General features: G+C 47.3%; 3 protein-coding genes across 3 annotated transcripts in view; 1 reads left to right on the top strand and 2 right to left on the bottom strand.

Moving 5' to 3' along the window:
• Window positions 1–55: 55 nt before the first annotated feature.
• tmem134 (transmembrane protein 134) lies at window positions 56–3,969 on the bottom strand. The gene is made up of 8 exons (XM_083692607.1): window positions 3,812–3,969; window positions 2,637–2,892; window positions 2,353–2,420; window positions 2,116–2,202; window positions 1,640–1,716; window positions 1,413–1,457; window positions 1,118–1,171; window positions 56–485 (listed from the first exon to the last, which is right to left on the bottom strand). Exons 2-8 carry the CDS (start codon window positions 2,847–2,849, stop codon window positions 403–405), a joined length of 627 nt encoding a protein of 208 aa, XP_083548733.1. The 5' UTR covers window positions 2,850–2,892; window positions 3,812–3,969; the 3' UTR covers window positions 56–402.
• A 2,996-nt stretch (window positions 3,970–6,965) lies between these two features.
• Window positions 6,966–10,738, top strand: serping1 (serpin peptidase inhibitor, clade G (C1 inhibitor), member 1; the record flags this gene model as incomplete). Its single annotated transcript, XM_083692797.1, has 7 exons — window positions 6,966–7,058; window positions 7,159–7,374; window positions 7,618–7,761; window positions 8,805–9,011; window positions 9,314–9,453; window positions 10,106–10,328; window positions 10,491–10,738. Exons 1-7 carry the CDS (start codon window positions 7,049–7,051, stop codon window positions 10,736–10,738), a joined length of 1,188 nt encoding a protein of 395 aa, XP_083548923.1. The 5' UTR covers window positions 6,966–7,048.
• Window positions 10,739–15,972: 5,234 nt separating this feature from the next.
• Window positions 15,973–25,423, bottom strand: part of doc2g (double C2-like domains, gamma) — a gene marked incomplete at both ends in the record, with an annotated part of 23,019 nt that continues 13,568 nt past the window's right edge. The window contains 3 exons of the mRNA XM_083692919.1: window positions 15,973–16,103; window positions 18,081–18,177; window positions 18,980–19,061. Coding sequence (XP_083549045.1) covers window positions 15,973–16,103; window positions 18,081–18,177; window positions 18,980–19,061 — 310 coding nt within the window. The remainder of the gene's footprint in view (window positions 16,104–18,080; window positions 18,178–18,979; window positions 19,062–25,423) is intronic.

Raw genomic sequence — 25,423 nt, forward strand, 5'->3', positions numbered from 1 at the left:
TGTGCTGGATAAGGTTGTTGACAAACTGACCCAAGGAGACATTTTAAAAGTAAAATATACAAAAACAAAAACAGGTTTATTGTAGTTTCACAGTCATCATTATTCATTCACATGACATTACACAGGCAGAGCCAATCGAAGTCCTTCTCTCCCACAAATTAGGAAGTATCTGCACGAAGCAGCACAGCATGGCACGGTAGTGGCAGAGTAAGTAGTAGTGGTCAGTATCAAGAATAGGTCAAAACTCAAGGTTAAAAAAAACAAAACATCCATGGAACAATGTCTTTTTTTTGTTTGTTACATATTTGGCAGAAGTATAACGCATTGTATTGATGATATAAAAAAAAAAAAAAAAAAAAAAAAAAAAGGAGGTTGTAGTGCCAAGGGTCAAAGGTCATAGGGTCATTTCTCAAAGTAGGGAAGGTAGAAGAACTTGAAGCCCCGCCTCCCTCGGACAGCACAGCTGATGTAGATCACATGGTACACTGAGGGGCGAGGAGAGACAAGGTCACTGTCAATATACATACATACATTTCTGAAAATTGTGCATGAAAATTGTTCAAACAATTACCTTCAGATACCTAATTAAAAAAATGTCTCACTTAAATTTGTACACACGCGATGTGTTGGCGATCAACGATAGTTACTCCGTCATTACTAAATATATAGTTTAATAAAGATAGTTACTCAATCATTACTAAATATATAGTTTAATAAAGATAGTTACTCAATCATTACTAAATATATAGTTTAATAAAGATAGTTACTCAATCATTACTAAATATATAGTTTAATAAAGATAGTTACTCAATCATTACTAAATATATAGTTTAATAAAGATAGTTACTCTGTCATTACTAAATATATAGTTTTAGATCCCACTGGACTCATTGTGTCCAGTATTTCAAAACTTCATGATCAGAATGATCCAGATTCGTTTTTGCTACCCAGGATCTGGCTGAAGAATTCCAGAACACTCACCACCTAGAGTGCCAAGTGTTTTGTGTGGTATTTACCTAGCAATGATTGGCCATAAAATGAAGCATCATAATTTATGCATTTTCGGTGAATGAAGTCACCCTGGGCACTAAATGAGTAAAGGCACAGTGAGTCATACCCCCAGGAATGAAGAGGAGGAATCCTGGGACAAAGAAGATGGCACTAGAGACCCCTGTGGAAACGAGGTAAAAGGTCAGCTGGTCACAACCCGGACAAGAAGAAGGTTATGCCCCATAAGAGTGCAGTACAGGTGTGTAATGTGTTGTGGTGCCAGTGCTTGGTAGGAAATGGTTCAGAGAGAAATTCCCTCAAGGGATAAGAATGTAAATAGCTGAACACACACACACACACACACACACACACACACACACACACACACACACACAGTCTGAATCATGTGGCGTCTTGTTTACCTGCGTGTGGGTTCAGTTGTATGACAACACCTGTGAAAATGAGAGCTGGGGAAGAATAGAGGAGTCTATTTGAGTGCTGCGATGAAAAAAACACAATACATCACAAAACTGACAACCCGGGGGTCAATGTTCACTGCAATAAACCCTGACAAACACTGGTGCTGGTGAACCGGTTCTAACATGAAAACAACTGCAGGTTGCATTATGGGAGATGTAGTTGTCTTTACCGACTCCAGTGACAAGGAGCAGGAAAGAAGCCAGAACCACTCGTCTGTTCTTCTTCACTAGTGGGTGAGACGTCCATCTGAGCAGGAGGGAGGAGGGAGGAGGCAGGAGGGAGGAGGGACGAGGGAAGAGGGAGGAGGGACGAGGCAGGAGGGAGGAGGGACGAGGGAGGGGGGAGGAGGGAGGAGGCAGGAGGGACGAGGGAGGGGGGAGGAGGAGGCAGGAGGGACGAGGGACGAGGGAGGAACAACACAGAAGAACACTTGTGTTAGTCACTGGAGGCATTCTATGCATACACAGTTCAATTTCGCAATACAAAAGTCAGGGAAAAAACATCTGGACGATTTTGTGAGTATATGTACGTGTGTGTGTGTGTGTGTGACTGAGAGTGAGAGTGTGTGTACATGTGTGATCTGTGTGTATGTGTGTGTGTGTGTGTGTGTGTGTGTGGGTGTGTGTGTGTGTGTGTGTTCATTACCCGCAGCAGTGTGCAGAGAGATGGGTGACAGAGCTCAAGGTGCTGAAGGACCACTGGGAGCTGCAGTAAGACAAGGTGGCCGGATCGCTGGGGGGGAAACACACGTCCAATATCATACATCTGGATTCATCTCACCACAACAATGGTAAACCATGGGACACTTAACACACCAGGGCACCATTCTCACCTGGTTAACAACCCTACCCACCAGAGAGAGGTGTGACGGTGTAGACTGACCTGATCTTGAAGAAGTTGTTGAAGGACGAGTTGACGCTGCTGCCCAGGACGTCTTCATTCTCTAGATTCTGAGGGAGGGAGGGAGGTTGAGAGTCAAGACACGCATACTCATGGCGTGTGCATGTGTGCATATATATGTGTGTGTGTGTGTGTGTGCTTGCGTTTGTGTGTGTGTGTGTGTGTGTGTGCTGGTGCATGGGTTTGGTTGCACATGTGTATGCTTGCATGTGTGTGTGTGTGTGTGTGTGTGTGTGTGCGTGCGTGCGTGCGTGCGTAGGCATCACCTGGTACTTCAGACTGCTGTGGTCTGGGGAGCCAGCAGCAGCAGAGGAGGGGTGAGTCTGAGGCTTGGCAAACGACAAGGTGCCGAATGTCATCTCTCCTCCCTCCCGGTCTTTCTCTTTACCCTTCCATCCCTCCTTCTCTCCATCAGACACGACCCCTTCCTCCTCTCCCTCAAGCACAAACGCGTCATCGATGCTGAACTGCGTTGCCATAATGGTACCTCTCAGACCTTGTCACCGTGGTGACTGACGTACACTGCAACAAAACAAATCAATCATGAATTGAATATTGACTCCCCAATATTATGTAGGGAAAACATCTTGCCAGTTGATGACGTGCATTGCCTAGTGACCCTCCCATTCGTCTTTTCATTGCCAGCTTTCCTTGAAAAAGGTCCAGCCGAAACCACTACAGAGCTTGATATCAATCATTACTAAGAAGCGAATAAAAGCCGACGTCTTGGGTGTGCACCTGACCTCCTTCGTTTCGTTTAAGCGTCTCTCTGCAGACTTTTGAGACACGACGAACGACGAACAATAAGCATGACTTTGACCATAATAACAACATAACTAGCATGGGTCAGTGAATACAACACGGTGTTGTGCTAAAGACAACTCTTCTAGGCTTGCATATGTTATGGTAGTGCAACATTATTGTGAATCACAGGTATAGTTGGCAGGCTACACCTTGAGCAAATGATTCACGACACTGTTTATGCAATCATGATGCAGTTTTGAACAAAGGAAATAACATTCAACAGAAGTAGCTATATTAAAACATTCAACCAAACCAAACATATTTGCAAGATGCGATGAAGTAGCTCTCATAAAATGATATATTTAGCTTGATGATCTTTCTTAATGAACTGGCTTCTTGCAACCGCTTCTTATTAAGCTAGCGAAGTTACTTGCTGTTACTGTTGAGCGTGCAAACAAGCAGCATATCCGGTTGAAAACATCAATAGAACTTGTAAGAAAAGTTGGAACCTGAACATTGAGGCACTTAATATAAGAAACCTTAATGTCCTGAAGTCCCTCTAGCTTACTGTTAGTAACAGTGTTACTGAGTGATCGTAAAACCGTTTAAAGAACTGATCAGCACTTTAGTTATTGTCTGCATTGTGTGCTATACGTTCCGGCTAACGGTTAGCACACATAACGGATATTAAACTTACTCTCTTGTTGGGTGTTTTTCGGGCAATTTGACTTCAACTTCACGTTTCCATATGGCTTTTCACATGATTACAGTATTTAGTTCAAGCCGTGGGTTGAAGTGCTTCCTTTAAAATCCCGCATACCGACTGCGAAAACTTTTCCAAAACTTTAGGCTTTACTCCGCATCCGGTACTCGATTGCACATGACTGATTACGCCCAATGATGGATAGTCCCTCCTATCGATTGCTGCATCGCAATGTCGATTCGGCCTACTGTGAAGCAAAAAATAATAACAAGAAATACATCATATAACTCATATAATACTCATATAACATCATATAACGTGAATTAACCTTTTTATGGGATACATTTTAATAAGATTTTAGATTTTTAGCCTGAACTAAACAATGAGCATATTAAAGCATTTGATAATTCACTTAAAAACCTTCCCAATCTGTAGACATTGATGATAATCAGTCATATGAATGATAATACCAAACTGTACAAAAAAAGAAAAGAAAAGCCAGGAGAGAAGAAGACAACGAAGTGTATCATGGTATTTTGCCAGATGTGCTCCCATGTGATTTTTCGTAAATCTCAGTTTACACAGAGCAAACACATGCAACCTCTAAACCAACAACCACAGATTAATCATTGGTTTGGTTAGATAGTAAAGTGGGGCAGACACACCGATCTGGTCAGATGGACTGATACACATCGTGGGACCATACCGTGACCTTTTTATTCCCAGTATAGAATATACCACCATCGGCTCGACAGTTTCCAAGTAAAGTTCTTGCATTGTGAGTACACCTTTTGGAATATGTAGTGATGACTCAACCATCAAGTTGATATGTTAAGGGATACTGTTGTCTGGATGTTGTGGTTACAATAATAGTCGCATTTCTGATAACATTGTGTTTGTGTGTGGTTGACTGTTGTGATGTCATGAAAATCACTGTGACAGTATAGCAGAGGAGGCTGGTGGTGGTAGAAATCGGAGGACTCATTGTAATGCATGGAACAGAATTGGGAATGGTATCAAACACGTGGTAGATACCATTCCCTATTCCGTTTCATGCATTACAACAAGCCAATGATGCAGTGATTGCAATGATGTTGCGCAGGTCGAGAAGGTTTTGGTGTATGGCCAATCTGGATGTGGTCATGTGACATATTGATTTTTCTCTCTGTCTCTCTCTCTCTCTCTCTCTCTCTCTCAGATGAGACAGTCAGTTCTCCTGTGTCTCTCCCTTCTGCTCGTTTTCGAGGTAAACACTTCTTTTAGGAATTACACTCCAACATGCAGACATTTGCCTTTGGCATCAAAACAACTGACTTCACAACATATAACATATAACATATAATCTGTGTTTTGTCGTTCTGGTGTCTGTCTGCCTGCCTGCCTACCTACCTACTATCTACCTACCTGCCTGTCTCTCTACCTACCTGCTTGTCTGCCTACCTACCTGCCTGTCTGCCTACCTGCCTGTCTGTCTACCTACATGCTTGTCTGCCTACCTACCTGCCTGTCTGCCTACCTACCTACTATCTACCTACCTGCCTGTCTCTCTACCTACCTGCTTGTCTGCCTACCTACCTGCCTGTCTGCCTACCTGCCTGTCTGTCTACCTACATGCTTGTCTGCCTACCTACCTGCCTGTCTGCCTACCTACCTACTATCTACCTACCTGCTTGTCTGCCTACCTACCTGCCTGTCTGCCTACCTGCCTGTCTGTCTGCCTACCTGCTTGTCTGCCTACCTACCTGCCTGTCTGCCTACCTGCCTGTCTGTCTACCTACATGCTTGTCTGCCTACCTACCTGCCTGTCTACCTACCTGCCTGTCTCTCTACCTACCTGCTTGTCTGCCTACCTACCTGCCTGTCTGCCTACCTGCCTGTCTCTCTACCTACCTGCTTGTCTGCCTACCTACCTGCCTGTCTGCCTACCTGCCTGTCTGTCTACCTACCTGCCTGTCTGCCTACCTACCTGCCTGTCTGCCTACCTGCCTGTCTGTCTACCTACATGCCTGTCTGTCTGTCTGTGTCTTCCCAGCTCTCCCCGTCCACCTCCTCAGTCCTCCGGGCTGTGCCTGGTACCAAACTGGTCATCCCGTGCCTCCCCAACAGAAACAGCTTCAGTGGAGCCAAGGTCAGCTGGACACACAATGGCAACCTGGTGGCCGTTGACCTCGACCCCTCGACCCAAGGGTCACCCCCGGTTAGCCAGGATGGCTTCCAACTGACCATCTCCTCCCTCTCCACCGACTGCCAGGGGGCGTACGAGTGTGTCATCACCCAGAACAACATAGAGTGGAGGAAGACATACACTGTTCATGTTGATGGTGGGGAAGTGGGCCTCTTCTCTTCTCCTCCCTTCTCTTCTCTGGCTCTTCTCTGTCTCGTCTCGTCTCTACTCTTTTCTACTCCTCCTCTCTCGTCTCTTTTCCTCATCTCTCTCTTCTCTTCTCCTCGTCTCTGTCTCTCTCCTCTCCTCCTTTCTCTTACCTAAACTGTCAGGGATGTGGTGGAGGTCTGCAAATATACCTTTAAATCACACCCTGACCAGGGGAGGCTGGTGGTGGTAGAAATCAGAGGACGGGCTCATTGTTACGCATGGGATGGAGTGAGGAATGGGATCAGGTGGCAATGGCAGCCTGTCTCCATTCAAACAGGCGATCATTACAAAAGGGCTGAGTTCATTACAAAAGGGCTGGGTTCAACATGGAACCCTTTTGGGTTCCATGTTGAACCCTTTCCACAGAGAGTTTTAAATGGAACCCAAAAGGGTTGGACATGGAACTCAAAAGGTTCTACGGTACATGGCACCAAAATTGGTTCTTTAAAGGGTTCCCCTACAGGGACAAATGAGGAACCCTTTTTTTTGGTGTAGAACATCATCACGTGTCTTTTGTTGCTCCACTCTTTCTCTCCGTCTCTCCAGCTTCCTCCAGCTACACTCTAAAGGTCTTCGCAGGCTCCAGCCTGAACCTTCCGTGTGAGAGGCCCTCCTCCAGCCAGGCCACCACCTACGCCCTATGGTTCAAAGAGACAGGAGGAGAGAGGAGGCTCTTGAGCCCCGTGGAGACTGGTTATACAGTTGACCCTAAAGGCCCTGGTGGGAGAGCAGAGTGGCTATACTCCGACCCCAATGACATGGACCAGAGCATCATCCTGCACCAACCCACACCGGAGGACACCGGGACGTACCACTGCGAGTCTGAGGAGGGGGAGAAGTTCAACTCCATCCATCTGATGGTGGAAGGTAGGTTGAGGTTCACACTGTAATATTGGTTATTTGGTTTAACCCTAGAATTAGAATCGCATTTTGATTTGATCTCCTGTCCATCCCGTTTCTCTGTCAGTGGCCCCAACCACCGCCCCCCACTCCTGCCTGGAGTTCATGACCCCATGGGAGGAGTGTCCAGACGAGAGCAGCCGCTCCTGGGCGGCCATGTTGGAGGAGTCCCTGACAGAGTTCTCCATGAAGCTCTACACTCAGCTCAGCCAATCACACGTCTCCAAAAACCTGCTCTACTCTCCAATTGGCATCAGCACGGTGCTCACACACCTGTTGCTAGGTAAGATAGAGAGAGGGTGGGGGGATGTGTGTGTGTGTGTGTGTGTTTGGCTTTACTTTGAAACAGATTGAAGAAAGATTGACATGGTAAATTTCATGAAAACAATGTCCGTTCTTACTTTTTCATCATCCTTTCCTTCCCTTCCTTCCCCTCTCTCTCCCTCCTTCACTCTCCCTTCCTTCCTCCCTCCCTGTCTCTCTCCCCCTCCCACCCTCCCTCCCTCCCTCCCTCCCTCTCTCTCAGGTGCTCGTGGTGAGACAAGGAGGGAGTTGGAGTCGGCTCTCTGTTTGTCTCACGACTTCTTCTGCGTTCACTCAGCGATAAAGAAACTGGGGCAGAGACTTAACGAGACCTTGAAGATCGCCTCGAAGATTTACTACAACTCAGGTAGCCCCCACCTGATACGCTGTCAGATCTTCCATATTAGATGCCATATTAGAGCAGGGCTCAACCCTCCTTCTGCAGGTTTTCACTCCAACCCTGACTTAACACACCCGGTTCTACAAACTAGCTGTCAAGAGCTGAACCAGGTGTGCTGGGGGGTTCACTTTGGGGGTTAGGGTTGGAGTAAAAACCTGCAGGTAGCTCTCCAGGAGGAGGATTGGGCACCCCGGCCCTAGAAAATCACCTGCTATCTAAAGAATCACCTGCTATCTAAAGAATCACCTGCTCACTAAAGAAACACCTGCTATCTAAAGAATCACCTGCTATCTAAAGAATCACCTGCTCACTAAAGAAACACCTGCTATCTAAAGAATCATCTGCTATCTAAAGAATCACCTGCTCACTAAAGAAACACCTGCTATCTAAAGAATCATCTGCTATCTAAAGAATCACCTGCTATCTAAAGAATCACCTGCTATCTAAAGAATCACCTGCTCACTAAAGAATCATCTGCTATCTAAAGAATCACCTGCTATCTAAAGAATCACCTGCTATCTAAAGAATCACCTGCTATCTTTCTCATTCAAAGTTATCTCAATGGCACTCCCCATATAGTTGCCCTAACGCGTCTCCCCAGGGGCCAGATAGCAGAATAGTATGTTGTATTCGCCAGGCTAAGGTACCCCCAGCTGTCACTGTCAACCGGCACCTCCCTGATCTCAGCGCAGGACAAACGCTTTATGAGGAGAGGACAGGAATGAGATTTAAGAGCAAGTTAACTTGAATGATTGGAATTGCAGTTCATACTGGATTATCAATAATCTAATTCCTTACAAGAGCGATCATTTATTTGTTGTCGTCGCCACAAATCTCTCTCTCTGTCTCTCTCTCTCTCTGTCTCTCTCTCTCTACCTCTCTGTCTCTCTCTCTGTCTCTCTACCTCTCTCTCTCTCTCTCTCTGTCTCTCTCTCTCTACCTCTCTCACTCTCTCCCTCTCTCTCACTCTCTCCCTCTCTCTCTCTCTCTCCCCCCTCCAATCCCATCAGATGATATCAAGTTGAGTGAGTCCTTCACCAACCAATCTCTGCAGTTCTACGATGCAGAGCCAGTCAGACTGAGCAATAGCAGTGAGGAGAATGTGAGGCAGATCAACAGCTGGGTGTCGGAGCAGACCAAGGGGAACATCAAAGAGCTGGTCAGCTATGTCCCCTCCCACACCCAACTGCTGCTGCTCAACGCTGTCTATTTCAAAGGTAGGTATCGTGTGTGCGTGTGTGTGTGTGTGTGTGTGTGTGTGTATGTGTGTCTGTCTGTCTGTTGTGTCTGACAAAAAAAGGAATGAAAAAAAGAAAACGTGTCCTTGGTAATTATCTGTTAACTTTTTTGGATAAAATCTTGGTGAGGAACAGTCCTCTCTCTATTTAATTGATAAATAACAGTATATTCCATCTTAGGCGGTTAGACATAGAGTTAGTCTAGACTAGTATCTATACCTATACCTGTACACTGTGTATGTGTGCGTGCGTGTGTGCGTGCGTGTGTGTGTGTGTTCCAGGAGAGTGGAAGGTGAAGTTTGAAGGCAAATCCAGCAACGCAGTGTTCACCAAGCTGAATGGTGACATTGTCAAGGTGCCCACCCTCTACAGTGTCAAATACAAGTTGGCTATGGAGTATGTCCCTAACCTGAAGGCCAAGGTAACTATTTCATTACACACAGACACATGAGCACGCACACACACACACACACACACACACACACACACACACACACACACACACACACACACACACACACAACACGCAGATGCATGCACACATGCACACAAACATACACACACACACTAACACACCTACACACGCGTACACACACACATGCACGCTATCATACACACACACACACACACACACAGAAACACATCCCACATCCTCATCACTCTGTAGTTGACATGTGGCATGCACATGCACACACACAAACACAGATGCATGCGCCCATACACACATGCACATGCACATGCACGCGCGCGCGCGCACGCACACACACACACACACACACACACACACACACACACACACACACACACACACACACACACACACACACACACACACACACACACACACACACACACAGACATATGTGCATAGATGCGTGTGTGTGTGTGTGGCCGCATGCATCTGCATATTTCTGTGTGTATGTGCATGCATGCATGTTCACGCACATACACACACAAATATGCATATGCATGCGCTAACACACACACACACACACACACACACACACACACACACACACACACACACACACACACACACACAGTAACACCGTGTCTCTGTCTGCTGTCCCTAGGTGGCGGTGTTCCCTCTCTCAGGTGACAACAGTCTGTACATCCTGCTCCCACCCTCAGCCAAACCCTCTGACCTCCAATTGGTGGAGGGAAAGATGACGGACACAACGTTGCGTCAAATGGTGGCGCAGATGAAGAAGGTGGCCCCCCAGCCCACTGAGGTCACCCTCCCTAAAATCAAACTGGACGTTCGCACAGACTTGAACCCACTGCTGATTAAACTAGGTGTGTAGGTGCATGTGTGTGTGTGTGTGAGAGAGAGAAAATGTAGGTGATGTGTTTATGTGAAGGGAGGAGTTTGTGTGTGTGTGTGTGTGTGTGTGTGTGTGTGTGCGTGTCTGTCTGTCTGTCTCTCAGTCTATTGAATACCGTAATCAATTCTGGCAGGTCTGGTGGGGCTGTTTGAAGGTGCCAACCTGTGTGGCCTCAACCAGGAGGGGCTGGTGACGGTGACGGACGTGCGTCACCATGCCTTCCTGTCTCTGACGGAGCAGGGCGTGGAGGCGGGAGCCGCCACCTCTGTTTCCTTCTCTCGCTCCTTCTCCTCCTTCGCCGCCCTCAGGCCCTTCGTCCTGGTCGTCTGGAGCAACCAGGCCAACGCACCCCTCTTCATGGCCCGCGTCTCTGAGCCCTGAATGAGGGAAGTGGGAGGGGGGGGAGAGAGGGGGAGAGCTAGGGGGAGAGACTGAGAAGAGAGCTATCGGAGAGAGAGAGAGAGAGAGCTAGGGGGAGAGACTGAGGAGAGAGCTGTCGGAGAGAGAGAGAGAGAGAGCTAGGGGGAGAGACTGAGGAGAGAGCTGTCGGAGAGAGAGAGAGAGAGAGCTAGGGGAGAGACTGAGGAGAGAGAGGGAGAGAGCTATGGTGGAGAGCAAGAGGTAGAGAAAGGGCTAGGGGGAGAGAGAGAGAGAGGGAGAGAGAGAGAGAGAGAGAGAGAGCAAGGGTGACAGCTAGGGAGAGCAGAGAAGATGATGGTAATAAGGTGACATTCTCAGTGTTAGCTCCTAACATGCACTCACTCAAGTGTTTGGCTTTGCTGGATGTGTCAGGAGGGCCAACACAGACGCTCCCCAGGTAATAAAACAAGAGGGACTGTCTCCATTGATGTGGTCTGAATCCTTTTCTTTCTTGTCGTCAAAGGTCGCAGGGCCTGTTCAGTGTCACCAGGTCAGAGGTCATGTTTAATTAGTCAATTAATTAGTAAAAAAAAAATGCAAGCCAGTCATTCCACTGAAACACCTCCAGTTTATTTAGCGAAGTAGTTACACAAACCCACCACACGATGGCAGTCACGCTGCATCTTCTGCAGAAACGTCAGTGAATACACAGGGATGCCCTGTTGCCCATCCTCTTCAGTCTTAACCCTTTCCTGCCCCCCTTCCCTATATCCATCCATCCATCCCTACCTCCATCCATCCATCCCTCCCTCCCTCCATCCATCCCTACCTCCATCCATCCCTCCCTTCTTCCCTCCATCCCTACTGCCCCCTCTCTATCCTCCATCCCTTTTTCCCTTCATCCATCCCTCCTTCTCTTCCTCCCACCTTCCCTTTCTTTCTCCTTCTGTCCCTCCATCCCTCCCTCCTGACCTTACCTTCCTCCCTCCTTCCTTCCCTCCATCTCTCCCTCCTTCCTTCCCTCCCTCCCTCCTTCCCTCCATTCCTCCCAACCAATGTCATTAAAATGAAGACAATGTCAGTATCCGTGACAGTAAAGGTTTTAAAGCAACAGCGGACCGACTGAAGGACAGAAGACGACTGAGCGATTTACCCTGAATTATCCCATTTATAAACAAACAAATAAACAAACAAACAAACAAACAAACATACAAACACAACAGAAGCAGCGAGAGATTAGTAACAGACTGGATGGATGACATCAGTGTTGGTTCATGTTGCTCTATCAAAGGCATAGATTAATAATATGAGGATCCTTAAACATGCAGGTTTTAACAGACAAGGCCGTCTGTGTGTTCCAGCCTGGTCGTCTCAGATGGGCCAGAGCTGCTAGCCTTGGGGAAAGTTGTGTCATTCCAGACATGATAGTATTACAGCAACACACATATGTCTGATTTAGGTCAGATCGGTGTTGTTCAGAAGATTCCTTCAAACTACCAACATGTTTCGAATACGTTGTTTACCATCAGGGGTCTGGCCAGACCCCAACACTGGAAACATTTTTAAAAAGCCACAGTCTTTCAAAAATAGTTTCTCTTTCATAATCATTTCTTACAACAGAAAATGCTTTGTTTTGCCCCCCGAAAATAATTTACACACATAGTTCATAAGATAAAACCAATGGGAGAGAATAGGGTACAAAATAGGGTCGAAGATTTCACATGCCCCAAAACTTTAAAATCCCTTGAAAATGATGTTCATAACACAGGCAGTGCCTTGACAAATTGCATGCCAACATGTACTCAAGCCTTTCCTTTTCACCTCCCATAGGTGAATTGTTATTGCAAATGTAATTTGCCTGAACCAATTTGTAATTTTCTGAATACTTAACTTAATAAAAAGGTTTGGTGTTGTTGGGGACAAAGAATTGGAAGCTTAGAATATATTTTAAAATAAAAATGTAAATGTACACCCTAAAAGTAGCAGCTGGGGTCTGGCCAGAGCCCTGTGTGTAGTGTGGAGGTTGTTGAGACTGTGGGGTTGAAGCTGGTGTGCTTGTTGAACAGCACAGCTGGATGGTATGCTCAGTAAAGTCCCCTACTTCTCTACCCAGTGTGGTTCTCAATGTCTGGACCAAGGGCTTCATTAGGATGTTTGTGTCTATAGCACCACCTAGTGGTCAGTGGCTAAATCTGGCCATAGAAGTCTCAGGCAGGGCTACCGCATCACAACAGCGTGGTTCCAAACTATCTCTATTACACAACCACCCACAGATCTGAGGCGACCAAGCTGGTTGTTTTTGCCATATGATGAACAGAGTCGACTTGTCTCGACCAACGATAGAGAAAAGTAAGACGTAGAAATAGAATTCTAGATCTATGAAGCAGAAGCAGAGAGAATCTGTATGAAAACAAACCTGCCATCCTCCCATCTGAACCCTTGTCCAACAATAAAAATCCATTCAGGAAAGTTAATTTAAATTCTTGAAATTCCCAATTCAAGTATGAAAAAAAATATCACTTTCCAATCATCACTTTAATTAACGTCAAGGTCATTGTGATGACCTTGTGGCAAAGTCATGGTGATATCATCATGAGGTCATGGTGATGTCATTGTGAGGTTATGGTGAAGTCATGGTGAAGTCATGGTGAGGTCATTGTGATGTCATGGCGAAAGTCATGATGAAGTCATTGGGATGCCATGGTGAAGTCATGGAGATGTCATGGTGAAGTCATGGTGGTGTCATGGTGATGTCATGGTGATGTCATGGTGGAGTGTTTCCCGGGGCATAGGCCCCACCAAGCCAGCTAGGGCCAGAGGCTGGTGAGACAGAGAGAGGTACGGACATATAGACTCTACACAGTAATACAAAACACACACATTATCACACAGTGATGTCATGATTTAGGATTATCACTTTGTTGTGGGTGGGGAAGGCGGGGTGGGGGGCGGGGGGCGGGGGGATTCTGTGTGGATGTGCATAGAGAAATACAGAACCCCCCCTCCCCTCCCCTCCCCTCCACCCCCGTACCCCAGATAAAGTCATTCAACACGGTAGTCTGAGGGTCCAGAGGGACACAGCCGATTCAGATTACAACCCAGCGTCACTCAGACTATAGTCCCAGTTTAGTTTAGTCCCAATCCACAGTCCCTCTTTCTCTTCACCTCTTTTTCACTGAAGAAACAACTTTTTCTTCTTTTTTTTTTTTTGCTATCCGTGATGACACATTGACGTGGTAGTCAGAGTTCTGCAGTCAGGGCCGCAGTTGGAGCTGGGGGCCAGAGAGGAGCCCTTATCTCCCTCTCACACACCACCTCCTCCACCTCCTCCTCCTCTTCCCCTTCTTTCTCCTCCTCCTCCTGCTCCTCCTCTTCCTCCACCTCCTCCACCCGGGGGGGGGGGGGGGGAGTGGTTTGTTTGGGAGTAGGCATCGGTCTCTCTGCCTTCATTTTCAGTCGAGAGTAGGCCAGGGGTCAGAGGTTGAAGGGCAGAGGTCAGAGAATGTTCCGGACTGAGGCTGTTTGTCACTGTCAGCCGAGGGGGGAGAGGGGAGACGAGGGTCAGCCGTAGTGTGACACATGTATGACAGCTTGCCTGTCAGTGGCTGCAGGGAACATACGTGTTACACAAGAGAGTTCTCTCCTTCTTTCCTCGTTCTCTCTTTCAGCCTTTTCTTTCTTTCTTTCTGTCATTCTCTTTCATCACAGCTTTGTCCTTCTGGGTTGGTGGATGGGGACATTTAGAGAGGGACGAGACACACGCACGCATGCGCGCACACACACACACACACACACACACACACACACACACACACACACACACACACACACACACACACACACACACACTGCTATGGAGAGTGTACACACACCTACTGACACACACACAGACGTAGGACAAGTACACTGAGACAGGGAAGGGACTGGTCACACCGTCAAATGGAACCTTTGTGCTTTAACTCAGAGTGTGTCAGTTTGCATTAGAACAATAATTACATTGTTTTTGGGTGTCTGTGTATTAATAACCTGTTAACACTATGTAATAACAGCTGGTCGGACAGACACACACAGGTGATGTTGACTGGTAACTACTATGTAATAACACGTAGTCGGACAGACACACACAGGTGATGTTGCCAAGCATAGCTACAGGTGATGTTCCAGTATTAGTGTAGCCACAGGTGAGGTTGCTAGGTTGTTACTGTAGCTACAGGTGATGTTTCTAGGTTGTTACTGTAGCTACAGGTGATGTTTCTAGGTTGTTACCGTAGCTACAGGTGATGTTGCTAGGCTGTTAGCCTAGCTACAAGTGATGTTGCTAGGTTGTTACCGTAGCTACAGCTGATGTTGCTAGGTGGTTCCAGTGTTAGTGTAGCTACAGCTGATGTTGCTAGGTTGTTACCGTAGCTACAGCTGATGTTGCTAGGTGGTTCCAGTGTTAGTGTAGCTACAGGTGATGTTGCTAAGTGGTTAGCCTAGTGACAGGTGATGTTGCTAGGTGGTTCCAGTGTTAGTGTAGCTACAGCTGATGTTGCTAAGTGGTTAGCCTAGTGACAGGTGATGTTGCTAGGTTGTTCCAGTGTTAGTGTAGCTACAGCTGATGTTGCTAGGTGGTTCCAGTGTTAGTGTAGCTACAGGTGATGTTGCTGAGTGGTTAGCCTAGTGACAGGTGATGTTGCTAGGTTGTTCCAGTGTTAGTGTAGCTACAGCTGATGTTGCTAAGTGGTTAGCCTAGTGACAGGTGATGTTGCTAGGTTGTTCCAGTGTTAGCGTAGCTACAAGAGAGTTTGTAAACGTGTCAGACGTTGATCAGTAAGAGGGGACGGGGGTGACACCACAACACCACAAATAAGGTCAGGGACGACCTGTGACGTTTAACACTTTGATGACGGACATTTTCACAACTTGATTTACCTTTAAAAAAACTACATTCTGATCACAATCCATTATGATGATGATGGTTATAATGATTATATTTATTTAACTTATTGTTATTGTTGGATATGGTTATTATTATAATTAGTGTTATTATTATTATTGTTATTATTGTTGTTGTTATTATTATTATTATTATTGCATGTTGTATCATTTTTATTACTGTGTTACTTTATTATTACTTCATCGTATTATCATTCCGAAATGGTAAGAAAAGGTGTGTGTGTGCGTGTGTGTGTGTGTGCTTGTGTGTGTGCGTGCGTGCGTGCGTGTGTGTGTGTGTGTGTGTGTGTGTGCGTGTGTGTGTGTGCGTGTGCGTGCTATTCGCTGGTAGGGGCTCCTTGTTGTGTGAGAGTGTGCCAGTACTCGATCTTCTTGCCAATGTGTTTGAGACACTCGAACCAGTGTCTCAGTCTCTCCCCCTTCGCATTGATGCCCAGCACGACCCCACCTGGGGTGGGGGGGGGGAGAAAGTGGGGGGGACAGAGAGAAAGATAGAGAAGAATGGGGTGGGGAGAAAGTGGGGGGGACAGAGAGAAAGATAGAGAAGAATGGGGTGGGGGGGGGGGGGGGGGAGAGAGAGAGAGAGACAAATATAGGTGAATCATCGAGAGCAAATTCTGACAGACAGACAGAGAAACAGACAGACAGAGAAGCAGAAAGACAGAGAAGCAGAAAGACAAGAGAAACAGACAGACAGAGAAACAGACAGACAGAGAAGCAGACAGACAGAGAAACAGACAGACAGAGAAGCAGACAGACAGAGAAACAGACAGACAGAGAAGCAGACAGAGAAGCAGACAGACAGAGAAGCAGACAGACAGAGAAACAGACAGACAGAGAAACAGACAGACAGAGAAGCAGACAGACAGAGAAACAGACAGACAGAGAAACAGAAAGACAAGAGAAACAGACAGACAGAGAAGCAGACAGACAGAGAAACAGACAGACAGAGAAGCAGACAGACAGAGAAGCAGACAGACAGAGAAACAGACAGACAGAGAAACAGACAGACAGAGAAGCAGACAGACAGAGAAGCAGACAGACAGAGAAGCAGACAGACAAGAGAAGAATAGAGAAGGTGGATAGGTAGGGATAGATAGAGGGGAAAAAGAAGAAGAAGAGTGAAGAGTCGACACGTCATTATGGTGTGATCAGGTAGCCGTGTACCTGGCTGTGATGGAGCGTGAAGTTTTAAACACAGTATTTTACCCCAAAAAACATTCACAGCGCCTCCGAAATAGAAGGCTGTGTGTGTGTGTGTGTGTGTGTGTGTGTGTGTGTGTGTGTGTGTGTGATCCGCTCCAGACATGAAACATAATCTCACACACTCTGGTAGGAGGAGAGGGGGAGGTGTAGACTACTCTCTCATGAAACCCACACCCTACTCTCTATCTCCCTATCTCCCTATCTCCCTCTCTCCCTCTCTAGCACCCAAATTGCAGGCTAGAGTAAGTTGTTTGTATAGCTCCCTCAGGTACAATGCACAACACACACACACACACACACACACACACACACACACACATACACATACACATACACATACACATACACATACACATACACATACACATACACATACACATACACACACACACACACACTATTGCAAAGCTACCTGATAATAATGTTTTTTCTAGGCCATTCATCGTCCCCTAATGGTTTCCCTCCTCCCCCTCCCTCCTCCTCCTCCTCCTGCTCCTCCTCCTGCTCCTCCTCCTCCCTCTCCCTAACCCACCCTCCTCCTTCCTCCTCCCTTTTCCGCCTAACTTCTTCGTCCCTCCCGCCTCCTCCTCCCCCTCCCTCCCTCCTCCTCCCCAGGTCGATGCCACGGTCTTGGAGCCCCGTGGGCGTTGGTGGCAAACGGCAGGGGAGCGTGTGAAGGGTGGCATGGGAGTAATCAGTGTGTTTTTGTGTGTGTGTGTGTATGTGTGTGTTTGTGTGTGTGTGTGCATGTATGCGTGTGTGCGTGTGTGTGTGTGTGTGGTCTCAGCTTGGTCTACCCACAGAGGAGTAAAACACTTTGATCTCAAGTCTTGGAACTCCCTAGGAGGCAATCCATTCTCTCCGTCACCATCCCTCGCTCCCTCACTCCCTCTCTTCCTCTTTTTCTCTGTTATCATCCCTCGCTCCCTCTCTCCCTCTCTTCCTCCATCCATGCCTGTGATATACATACCAGCAGTCCCTCCCTCACTCCTTCTCCTTCCTTATTTTCCCTCTCTTTGTCCATCCTCTCTTCCTCTTGCTGCGAGCCATCGTACATTTCTTTCCTTTCATTTGAGGACTCATATTTAATTATCGTCTTTCCGCCTCTCCTCTCCTCTCCTCTCCTCTCCTCTCCTCTCCTCTCCTCTTCCTCTCCTCTCCTCTCCTCTCCTCTTCCTCTCCTCTCCACTCCTCCTTTCCCTCCCTCTCTCTCTCTTACCTATAAAGTCATTGCTCATGCCCAGGTCATAGTCCCAGACGGAGATCTCCAGGGTCTTCTTGGCCAGCTGGTCGTGAGGAACTTCATACACAAACTCCTGTTGAGGATGAGGAGGAGGAAGAGGAAGAGGAGGGTAGAGAGGAGGAAAGGAAGGAGGAGGGGAGAAGGAGAACGGAGAGGAGGAAAGGGATGAGGGGAGAGGAGGAGAGGAGGAGGAGGAGGGAGGAAGTGGATGGAGAAAGGGAGAAGAAGAGGTGGAGAAAGAGGAGGGAGAGATGGGGGGGTGAGAGACAGGTCGTCACGTTGACGGTATGGATGGTATACAGCATTCAGGTATTCAAATCCTGGCATCAGTCCAATGAAGGTATGAACAACACACAGCATGGATAAAAGTCATCACTACAGTATTATAAGAGTGTTATTACAGTTTTGTTACAGTGTTATAACCATGCCTGGTCCATCTGAATGACGTGTGCTCAGACTGAAGGCAGGGGAAAATAACTAGATGGATTTCAATCATGAATGAATGAAAGGATGAATGAATGAATGAATGGATGGAGGGATTGATGGATGGATGGGTGGATGAATGAAGGAATTAATGAATGATGAATGAGTGAATGGATGAATGGGTGAATGAATGAATGGATGGATGAATGGATGAATTCATTAATTAAGTAATGGATGAATGGATGAATGAATGAATGAATACAACTCAATTACATCCTGGTCAGACTGATTGCAGGGCACAGATGGCGTGTCCATCACAATCATCAACAGTGTGGTCATAGTGGTTCACATCACAATCAACGACCCTGATTGGTTCACAGAGAGAGAGGGAGGGAGGAAGGAGGAGGGAGGGAAGAAGGGAGGAGGGAGGGAGGGAGGAAGGGAGGAGGTACCTCATTGAACTCTGGGTTCAGAGTCTTCTTCTTGACTGTCGTTTTATACTTGGACTTCTTCCCCATGTCAGGCTGTAAGATACTGGAGGAGAGATGGAGAGAGGGAGAGTTGGAGGAGAGATGGAGAGATGGAGAGAGGGAGAGAGGGAAGAGAGATGGAGGAGAGAGGGAGGAGAGATGGAGGAGAGATGGAGGAGAGAGAGAAACATAGTAATTAAACAGTAGAAAGTCAAGTGTATTCCTCCTCTCAGAAGACTTCAACTTCTGCTGGAAACATCAAAGACACTAATCTGCCCACTTTGTCTTTCTCCACGGCAACCGCTTGACAAAACCCTCAGCGGAAGCCCGGAACCCCGAAGAACAAAGACATGCTGGCGGAACATTCTCCAAGCCTTCCCAAATGAACAGCCCAAACTTTCAATGAATTTGTGGGGGTGAGGAAAGAAAGAGGGAGGGGGGGCGGGGGGGCAGGGAGGGAGGAAGGGAGGGAGGGAAGAGGGGAAGATGTCCGAGATGATTATGGACGATGAGAGAGGTGAACGCCGGAGCCAAGAGGAAGCAGACAAATTCCCAGACTCCTGTGTTTAGAGAGAGTCATCAGCATACATCCAAGTCAAGATGTTCCAGCACTAAGAGATATCACACACACACATACACACACACATTCATGCCAACATCAACTCTGATAATGTCAATGACACGTCAACACTGACATGCTGGAGCACAGCCAGAACACAATACCGGGAAGAGAGGGAGGGAGGGAGGGGGGAGGAGGGACAGAGGGGGGGAAGGATGGAGGGAGGGGAGGAGGGAGGAGGGACAGAGGGGGGGAAGGATGGAGGGAGGGGAGGAGGGAGGAGGGACGGAAGGATGGAGGGAGGGAAGGAGGGAGGAGGGACGGAGGGACGGAAGAATGGAGGGAGGGAAGGAGGGAGGGAGGGAGGGAGGGAGGGAGGAGAGATACTCAAATGAATGAGAAAGGCAGTCTTAAACCCTGTGCGAGAGAGAGAGAGAGAGAGAGAGAGAGAGAGATCCAGAGACAAGGGGAAAGAGACGGTAGAGAAAGCGGTTTGACAGTCGGAAGAGAGGAGAGAGGGAGCTAAACAGAACGGTTCCTACTGTGGATTTTCACACACTCATACAGAGCTGACAGCTGGCTTACTCAGCACACACACACACACACGCACACACACACACATGCACACGCACATGCACACACACACACACACACACGCACACACACACACACACACACACACACACACACACACAGTCACACATACAGTCACACACAGTCACACAGTCACACACGCACACACACACTCATACAGAGCTGACAGCTGGCTTACTCAGCACAGACACACACACCACACACACGCACGCACGCACGCACACACGCACACACCCACACACACACACACACACACACACACACACTCCGCTCTGCATGTCTGTGTCTGGCTTCAGTGGAAGTGCCTATGAGGAGAGAGGGTCCTGAAGGGATGGTTTTGATTGGCCGTCTAGACAGGGCAGGGGGAGGGGCCAATGGTTCTGAACTATGGTTGATTGCCTTGTAAAGGTTAATGGGCGGTACTTAAATCTTTGAGTGCCCGTGCGTGTTTTCACGTGCACGTGACTTTTATAATAGGAATAACTTTGACATTGTGAAAGCCACACTCCTTCCGTGACTTTTACTTTTCACACCAAAAATCTGGAAGCATTTCATAATTCTAGTGTGTATTAGACTTGATTGTATATACTGTATTTACAATTCTATTCCATGACAAGACGACGTACTTCATTTGCAACTTCCTTCACACTGTTCATTCACAATTCAAGCCAATCGAAAGGATATCGTAACTAAAACAACACAGCATAAAGACACGATTGAATTGAGAAAAATTCTGTGAAGAATGGCGAATTAAATTCTGGCAATCGAGTGTGTGAAGATGCGACCACGCCAGAAACCGTTACCCTGGCGACGTTGGTTAGCACTCGTAACGTTAAGGTAACGACCAATTGGATCTCAGCTCCTGGACAGGAACAGCCCCCTGACATGTGTGATTGGTGGGGCCAGAGGACAGGGGTGGAGCCAGAGGAGTATATCAGTAGAGCCAATGAGCTTCAAATAGTCAATCCAGCTTCCTGGTTAAACTTCCTAATTTACCCAATATTTATGTTTTTATTGGACTAACAAGCGGTGTGTGTGTGAGTGTGTGTGTGTGTGTGTGTGTGTGTGCAGTGTGCGTGCGTGTGTGCGGGCGTGCATGTGCGTGTTGATATCATCCTCAAACAGAGGGTTGTCTCTGCACAGAGCATGTAATATGATTGCTGTCCACACACACACATCTACTTTATGGTGCCAAGCCCTTGCCGTGCAGTTCTGACCTGCTTTCACAGCTCCAGCAGTGCAAGTGTGTCACCTAAGAGGCTAGCACAGACACACACAGACACACACAGACACACACACACACACACATACATACATACATACATACACACACACACACACACACACACACACACACACACACACACACACACACACACAGACACACACACACACAGACACACACAATAGAAACAGAAACGTGTTAAGGCTTTAACCAGTCAAGGCACTAAGCTATCTCAAACCTAGCAAGGTACTAGGTATCTATAACCTAGCAAGGTACTAGGTATCTATAACCTAACAAGGTACTAGGTATCTATAACCTAACAAGGTACTAGGTATCTAACAAGGTACTAGGTATCTATAACCTAACAAGGTACTAGGTATCTATAACCTAACAAGGTACTAGGTATCTATAACCTAACAAGGTACTAGGTATCTATAACCTAACAAGGTACTAGGTATCTAACAAGGTACTAGGTATCTATAACCTAACAAGGTACTAGGTATCTAACAAGGTACTAGGTATCTAACAAGGTACTAGGTATCTAACAAGGTACTAGGTATCTATAACCTAACAAGGTACTAGGTATCTAACAAGGTACTAGGTATCTAACAAGGTACTAGGTATCTATAACCTAACAAGGTACTAGGTATCTAACAAGGTACTAGGTATCTAACAAGGTACTAGGTATCTATAACCTAACAAGGTACTAGGTATCTAACAAGGTACTAGGTATCTAACAAGGTACTAGGTATCTATAACCTAACAAGGTACTAGGTATCTAACAAGGTACTAGGTATCTAACAAGGTACTAGGTATCTATAACCTAACAAGGTACTAGGTATCTAACAAGGTACTAGGTATCTAACAAGGTACTAGGTATCTATAACCTAACAAGGTACTAGGTATCTAACAAGGTACTAGGTATCTAACAAGGTACTAGGTATCTATAACCTAACAAGGTACTAGGTATCTATAACCTAACAAGGTACTAGGTATCTATAACCTAACAAGCGCATGGGCCTCTCTTTGAGGAGCACAAGAACACAGACACAACAGAAGTGAGAAGCCGTTTTCTTCTCTGTGTTCAGAGATGATAGAACAACCTGCCTCTGTACTCTCTACACACACACACACACACACGGACACGCACACGCACACACACACACACATACACTGCACACTACTTCCAACGCCTACAGCACCTGCTCTCCTTGACACATCAAAGAGGCAACAACAACAACAACAACAACAACCACAACCACAACAACGACAGGACAGGACAGGAGGAGGGAGGCTTGGAAGGCAGCTCATAGAACCAGACTGCACGTCAGAGGCAGACAGAAGCAGATTGAAGCGCATCAAAGTCAGACATGCAGATCAGATACACCTGACAACAAACAGAGCACGGCAAAGAGACACGAAAGAAAACAGATCAAAGAGAGAAACAGGTACAGAGAAGAGGTACAGAGAGGAGGTAGAGAGAAGAGATAGAGAGAAGAGGTAGAGAGGTAGAGGTAGAGAGAAGAGGTAGAGAGGTAGAGGTAGAGAGGTAGAGGTAGAGAGAAGAGGTAGAGAGGTAGAGAGAAGAGGTAGAGAGAAGAGGTAGAGAGGTAGAGAGGTAGAGAGAAGAGGTAGAGAGGTAGAGAGAAGAGATAGAGAGGTAGAGAGAAGAGGTAGAGAGAAGAGATAGAGAGGTAGAGAGGTAGAGAGGTAGAGAGGTAGAGAGAAGAGGTAGAGAGGTAGAGAGGTAGAGAGAAGAGGTAGAGAGAAGAGGTAGAGAGAAGAGGTAGAGAGGTAGAGAGGTAGAGAGGTAGAGAGATAGAGAGGTAGAGAGGTAGAGAGATAGAGAGGTAGAGAGGTAGAGAGAAGAGGTAGAGAGGTAGAGAGGTAGAGAGAAGAGGTAGAGAGGTAGAGAGATAGAGAGGTAGAGAGGTAGAGAGAAGAGGTAGAGAGGTAGAGAGGTAGAGAGAAGAGGTAGAGAGAAGAGGTAGAGAGGTAGAGAGAAGAGGTAGAGAGGTAGAGAGAAGAGGTAGAGAGGTAGAGAGAAGAGGTAGAGGTAGAGAGAAGAGGTAGAGAGGTAGAGAGAAGAGGTAGAGGTAGAGAGAAGAGGTAGAGAGGTAGAGAGAAGAGGTAGAGAGGTAGAGAGAAGAGGTAGAGGTAGAGAGAAGAGGTAGAGAGGTAGAGAGAAGAGGTAGAGGTAGAGAGAAGAGGTAGAGAGGTAGAGAGAAGAGGTAGAGAGAAGAGGTAGAGAGAAGAGGTAGAGAGAAGAGGTAGAGAGAAGAGGTAGAGAGAAGAGGTGGAGAGAAGAGGTAGAGAGAAGAGGTAGAGAGAAGAGGTAGAGAGGTAGAGAGGTAGAGAGAAGAGGTAGAGAGAAGAGGTAGAGAGAAGAGGTAGAGAGAAGAGGTAGAGAGGTAGAGAGAAGAGGTAGAGAGGTAGAGAGAAGAGGTAGAGAGAAGAGGTAGAGAGAAGAGGTAGAGAGAAGAGGTAGAGAGAAGAGGTGGAGAGAAGAGGTGGAGAGGTAGAGAGAAGAGGTAGAGAGAAGAGGTAGAGAGAAGAGGTGGAGAGAAGAGGTGGAGAGGTAGAGAGAAGAGGTAGAGAGAAGAGGTAGAGAGAAGAGGTAGAGAGAAGAGGTGGAGAGAAGAGGTAGAGAGAAGAGGTAGAGAGAAGAGGTAGAGAGAAGAGGTAGAGAGAAGAGGTGGAGAGAAGAGGTGGAGAGGTAGAGGAGGACAAACAAAAACTAGCTCTTCATTGCAGAATGAACATGTCAGCATATGACATCACACCGCACTTCAGAATGGGACACACATACAGGCACGCACACACACACACACACACACACACAAACATGCGCACACATACACACACACAGGCGTGGGTTTGATTGTATCTGTGGGTGGGGGGGGGGGGGACACTTCAGGTGGGGGGTATGAGGGTCGTCCCAGAGAAAAACCTTTTTGCAATTGGAAGCTCATTTCCTGCATTTCTACGCAAAGCAACACACAACTCATGCCATCTCTGCCCTCAATATTGAGCGACTGACATGTTGTTTAAAAACTGTCGAGTCGAGACATGTCCCACCCATGCTTAATGAAACCTAAGCCCCTGACACACACACACACACACACACACACACACACACACACAGACACACACAGACACACACACAGACACACTTGCACACACACACACACACGCGCACATACAGACACGCACACACACACCCAGCGCCGACTCTAAAGCACAGGAACAAATCGATACCCAGGAGAAAGAAGAGGAGAGAGTGAGAAAAAGAAATGAGAATAGAGAGGGAGAAAGAGAAGCAGCTTTGTGTCAGCTAGAGGTCTGCTTCTCCTCTTTATCTGATACCACACACACACACACACACACACACACACACACACACACACAGCGTCTGCTTTCTCCTCGTTATCTGATTACTGACTAGACTGAGGATGTTTACGGTTTGGGGGTGGGTTTGGGGATGGGTTTGGGGATGGGTTTGGGTTTGGGGGTGGGTTTGGGGATGGGTTTGGGGATGGGTTTGGGTTTGGGGGTGGGTTTGGGGATGGGTTTGGGGATGGGTTTGGGTGTGTGTGTGGGGATGGGTTTGGGTTTGGGGGTGGGTTTGGGGATGGGTTTGGGGATGGGTTTGGGTTTGGGGGTGGGTTTGGGGATGGGTTTGGGGATGGGTTTGGGTGTGTGTGTGGGGATGGGTTTGGGTTTGGGGGTGGGTTTGGGGATGGGTTTGGGGATGGGTTTGGGTGTGTGTGTGGGTTTGGGGGTGGGTTTGGGGATGGGTTTGGGTGTGTGTGTGGGTTTGGGGGTGGGTTTGGGGGTGGGTTTGGGTGTGGGTGTGGGTTTGGGGGTGGGTTTGGGGATGGGTTTGGGGGTGGGTTTGGGTGTGGGGGTGGGTTTGGGGGTGGGTTTGGGGATGGGTGTGGGTGTGGGTTTGGGGATGGGTTTGGGTGTGGGTTTGGGGGTGGGTGTGGGTTTGGGGATGGGTTTGGGTGTGGGTTTGGGTGTGGGTGTGGGTTTGGGGATGGGTTTG

This window comes from Argentina silus, assembly GCF_951799395.1.
Source record: "Argentina silus genome assembly, chromosome: 21".
NCBI classification, from domain to species: Eukaryota; Metazoa; Chordata; class Actinopteri; order Argentiniformes; family Argentinidae; genus Argentina; species Argentina silus.

Excerpts from the sequence above, each read along its gene's own strand:
- tmem134 (XM_083692607.1), bottom strand. The coding sequence starts at position 2,849 with ATGGCAACGCAGTTCAGCATCGATGACGCGTTTGTGCTTGAGGGAGAG. Across the intron at positions 1,172-1,412 it reads ACAACTGAACCCACACGCAG|GGGTCTCTAGTGCCATCTTC; the intron begins GTAAACAAGACG and ends TCGTTTCCACAG. Across the intron at positions 486-1,117 it reads CCTCCTCTTCATTCCTGGGG|TGTACCATGTGATCTACATC; the intron begins GTATGACTCACT and ends CTCGCCCCTCAG.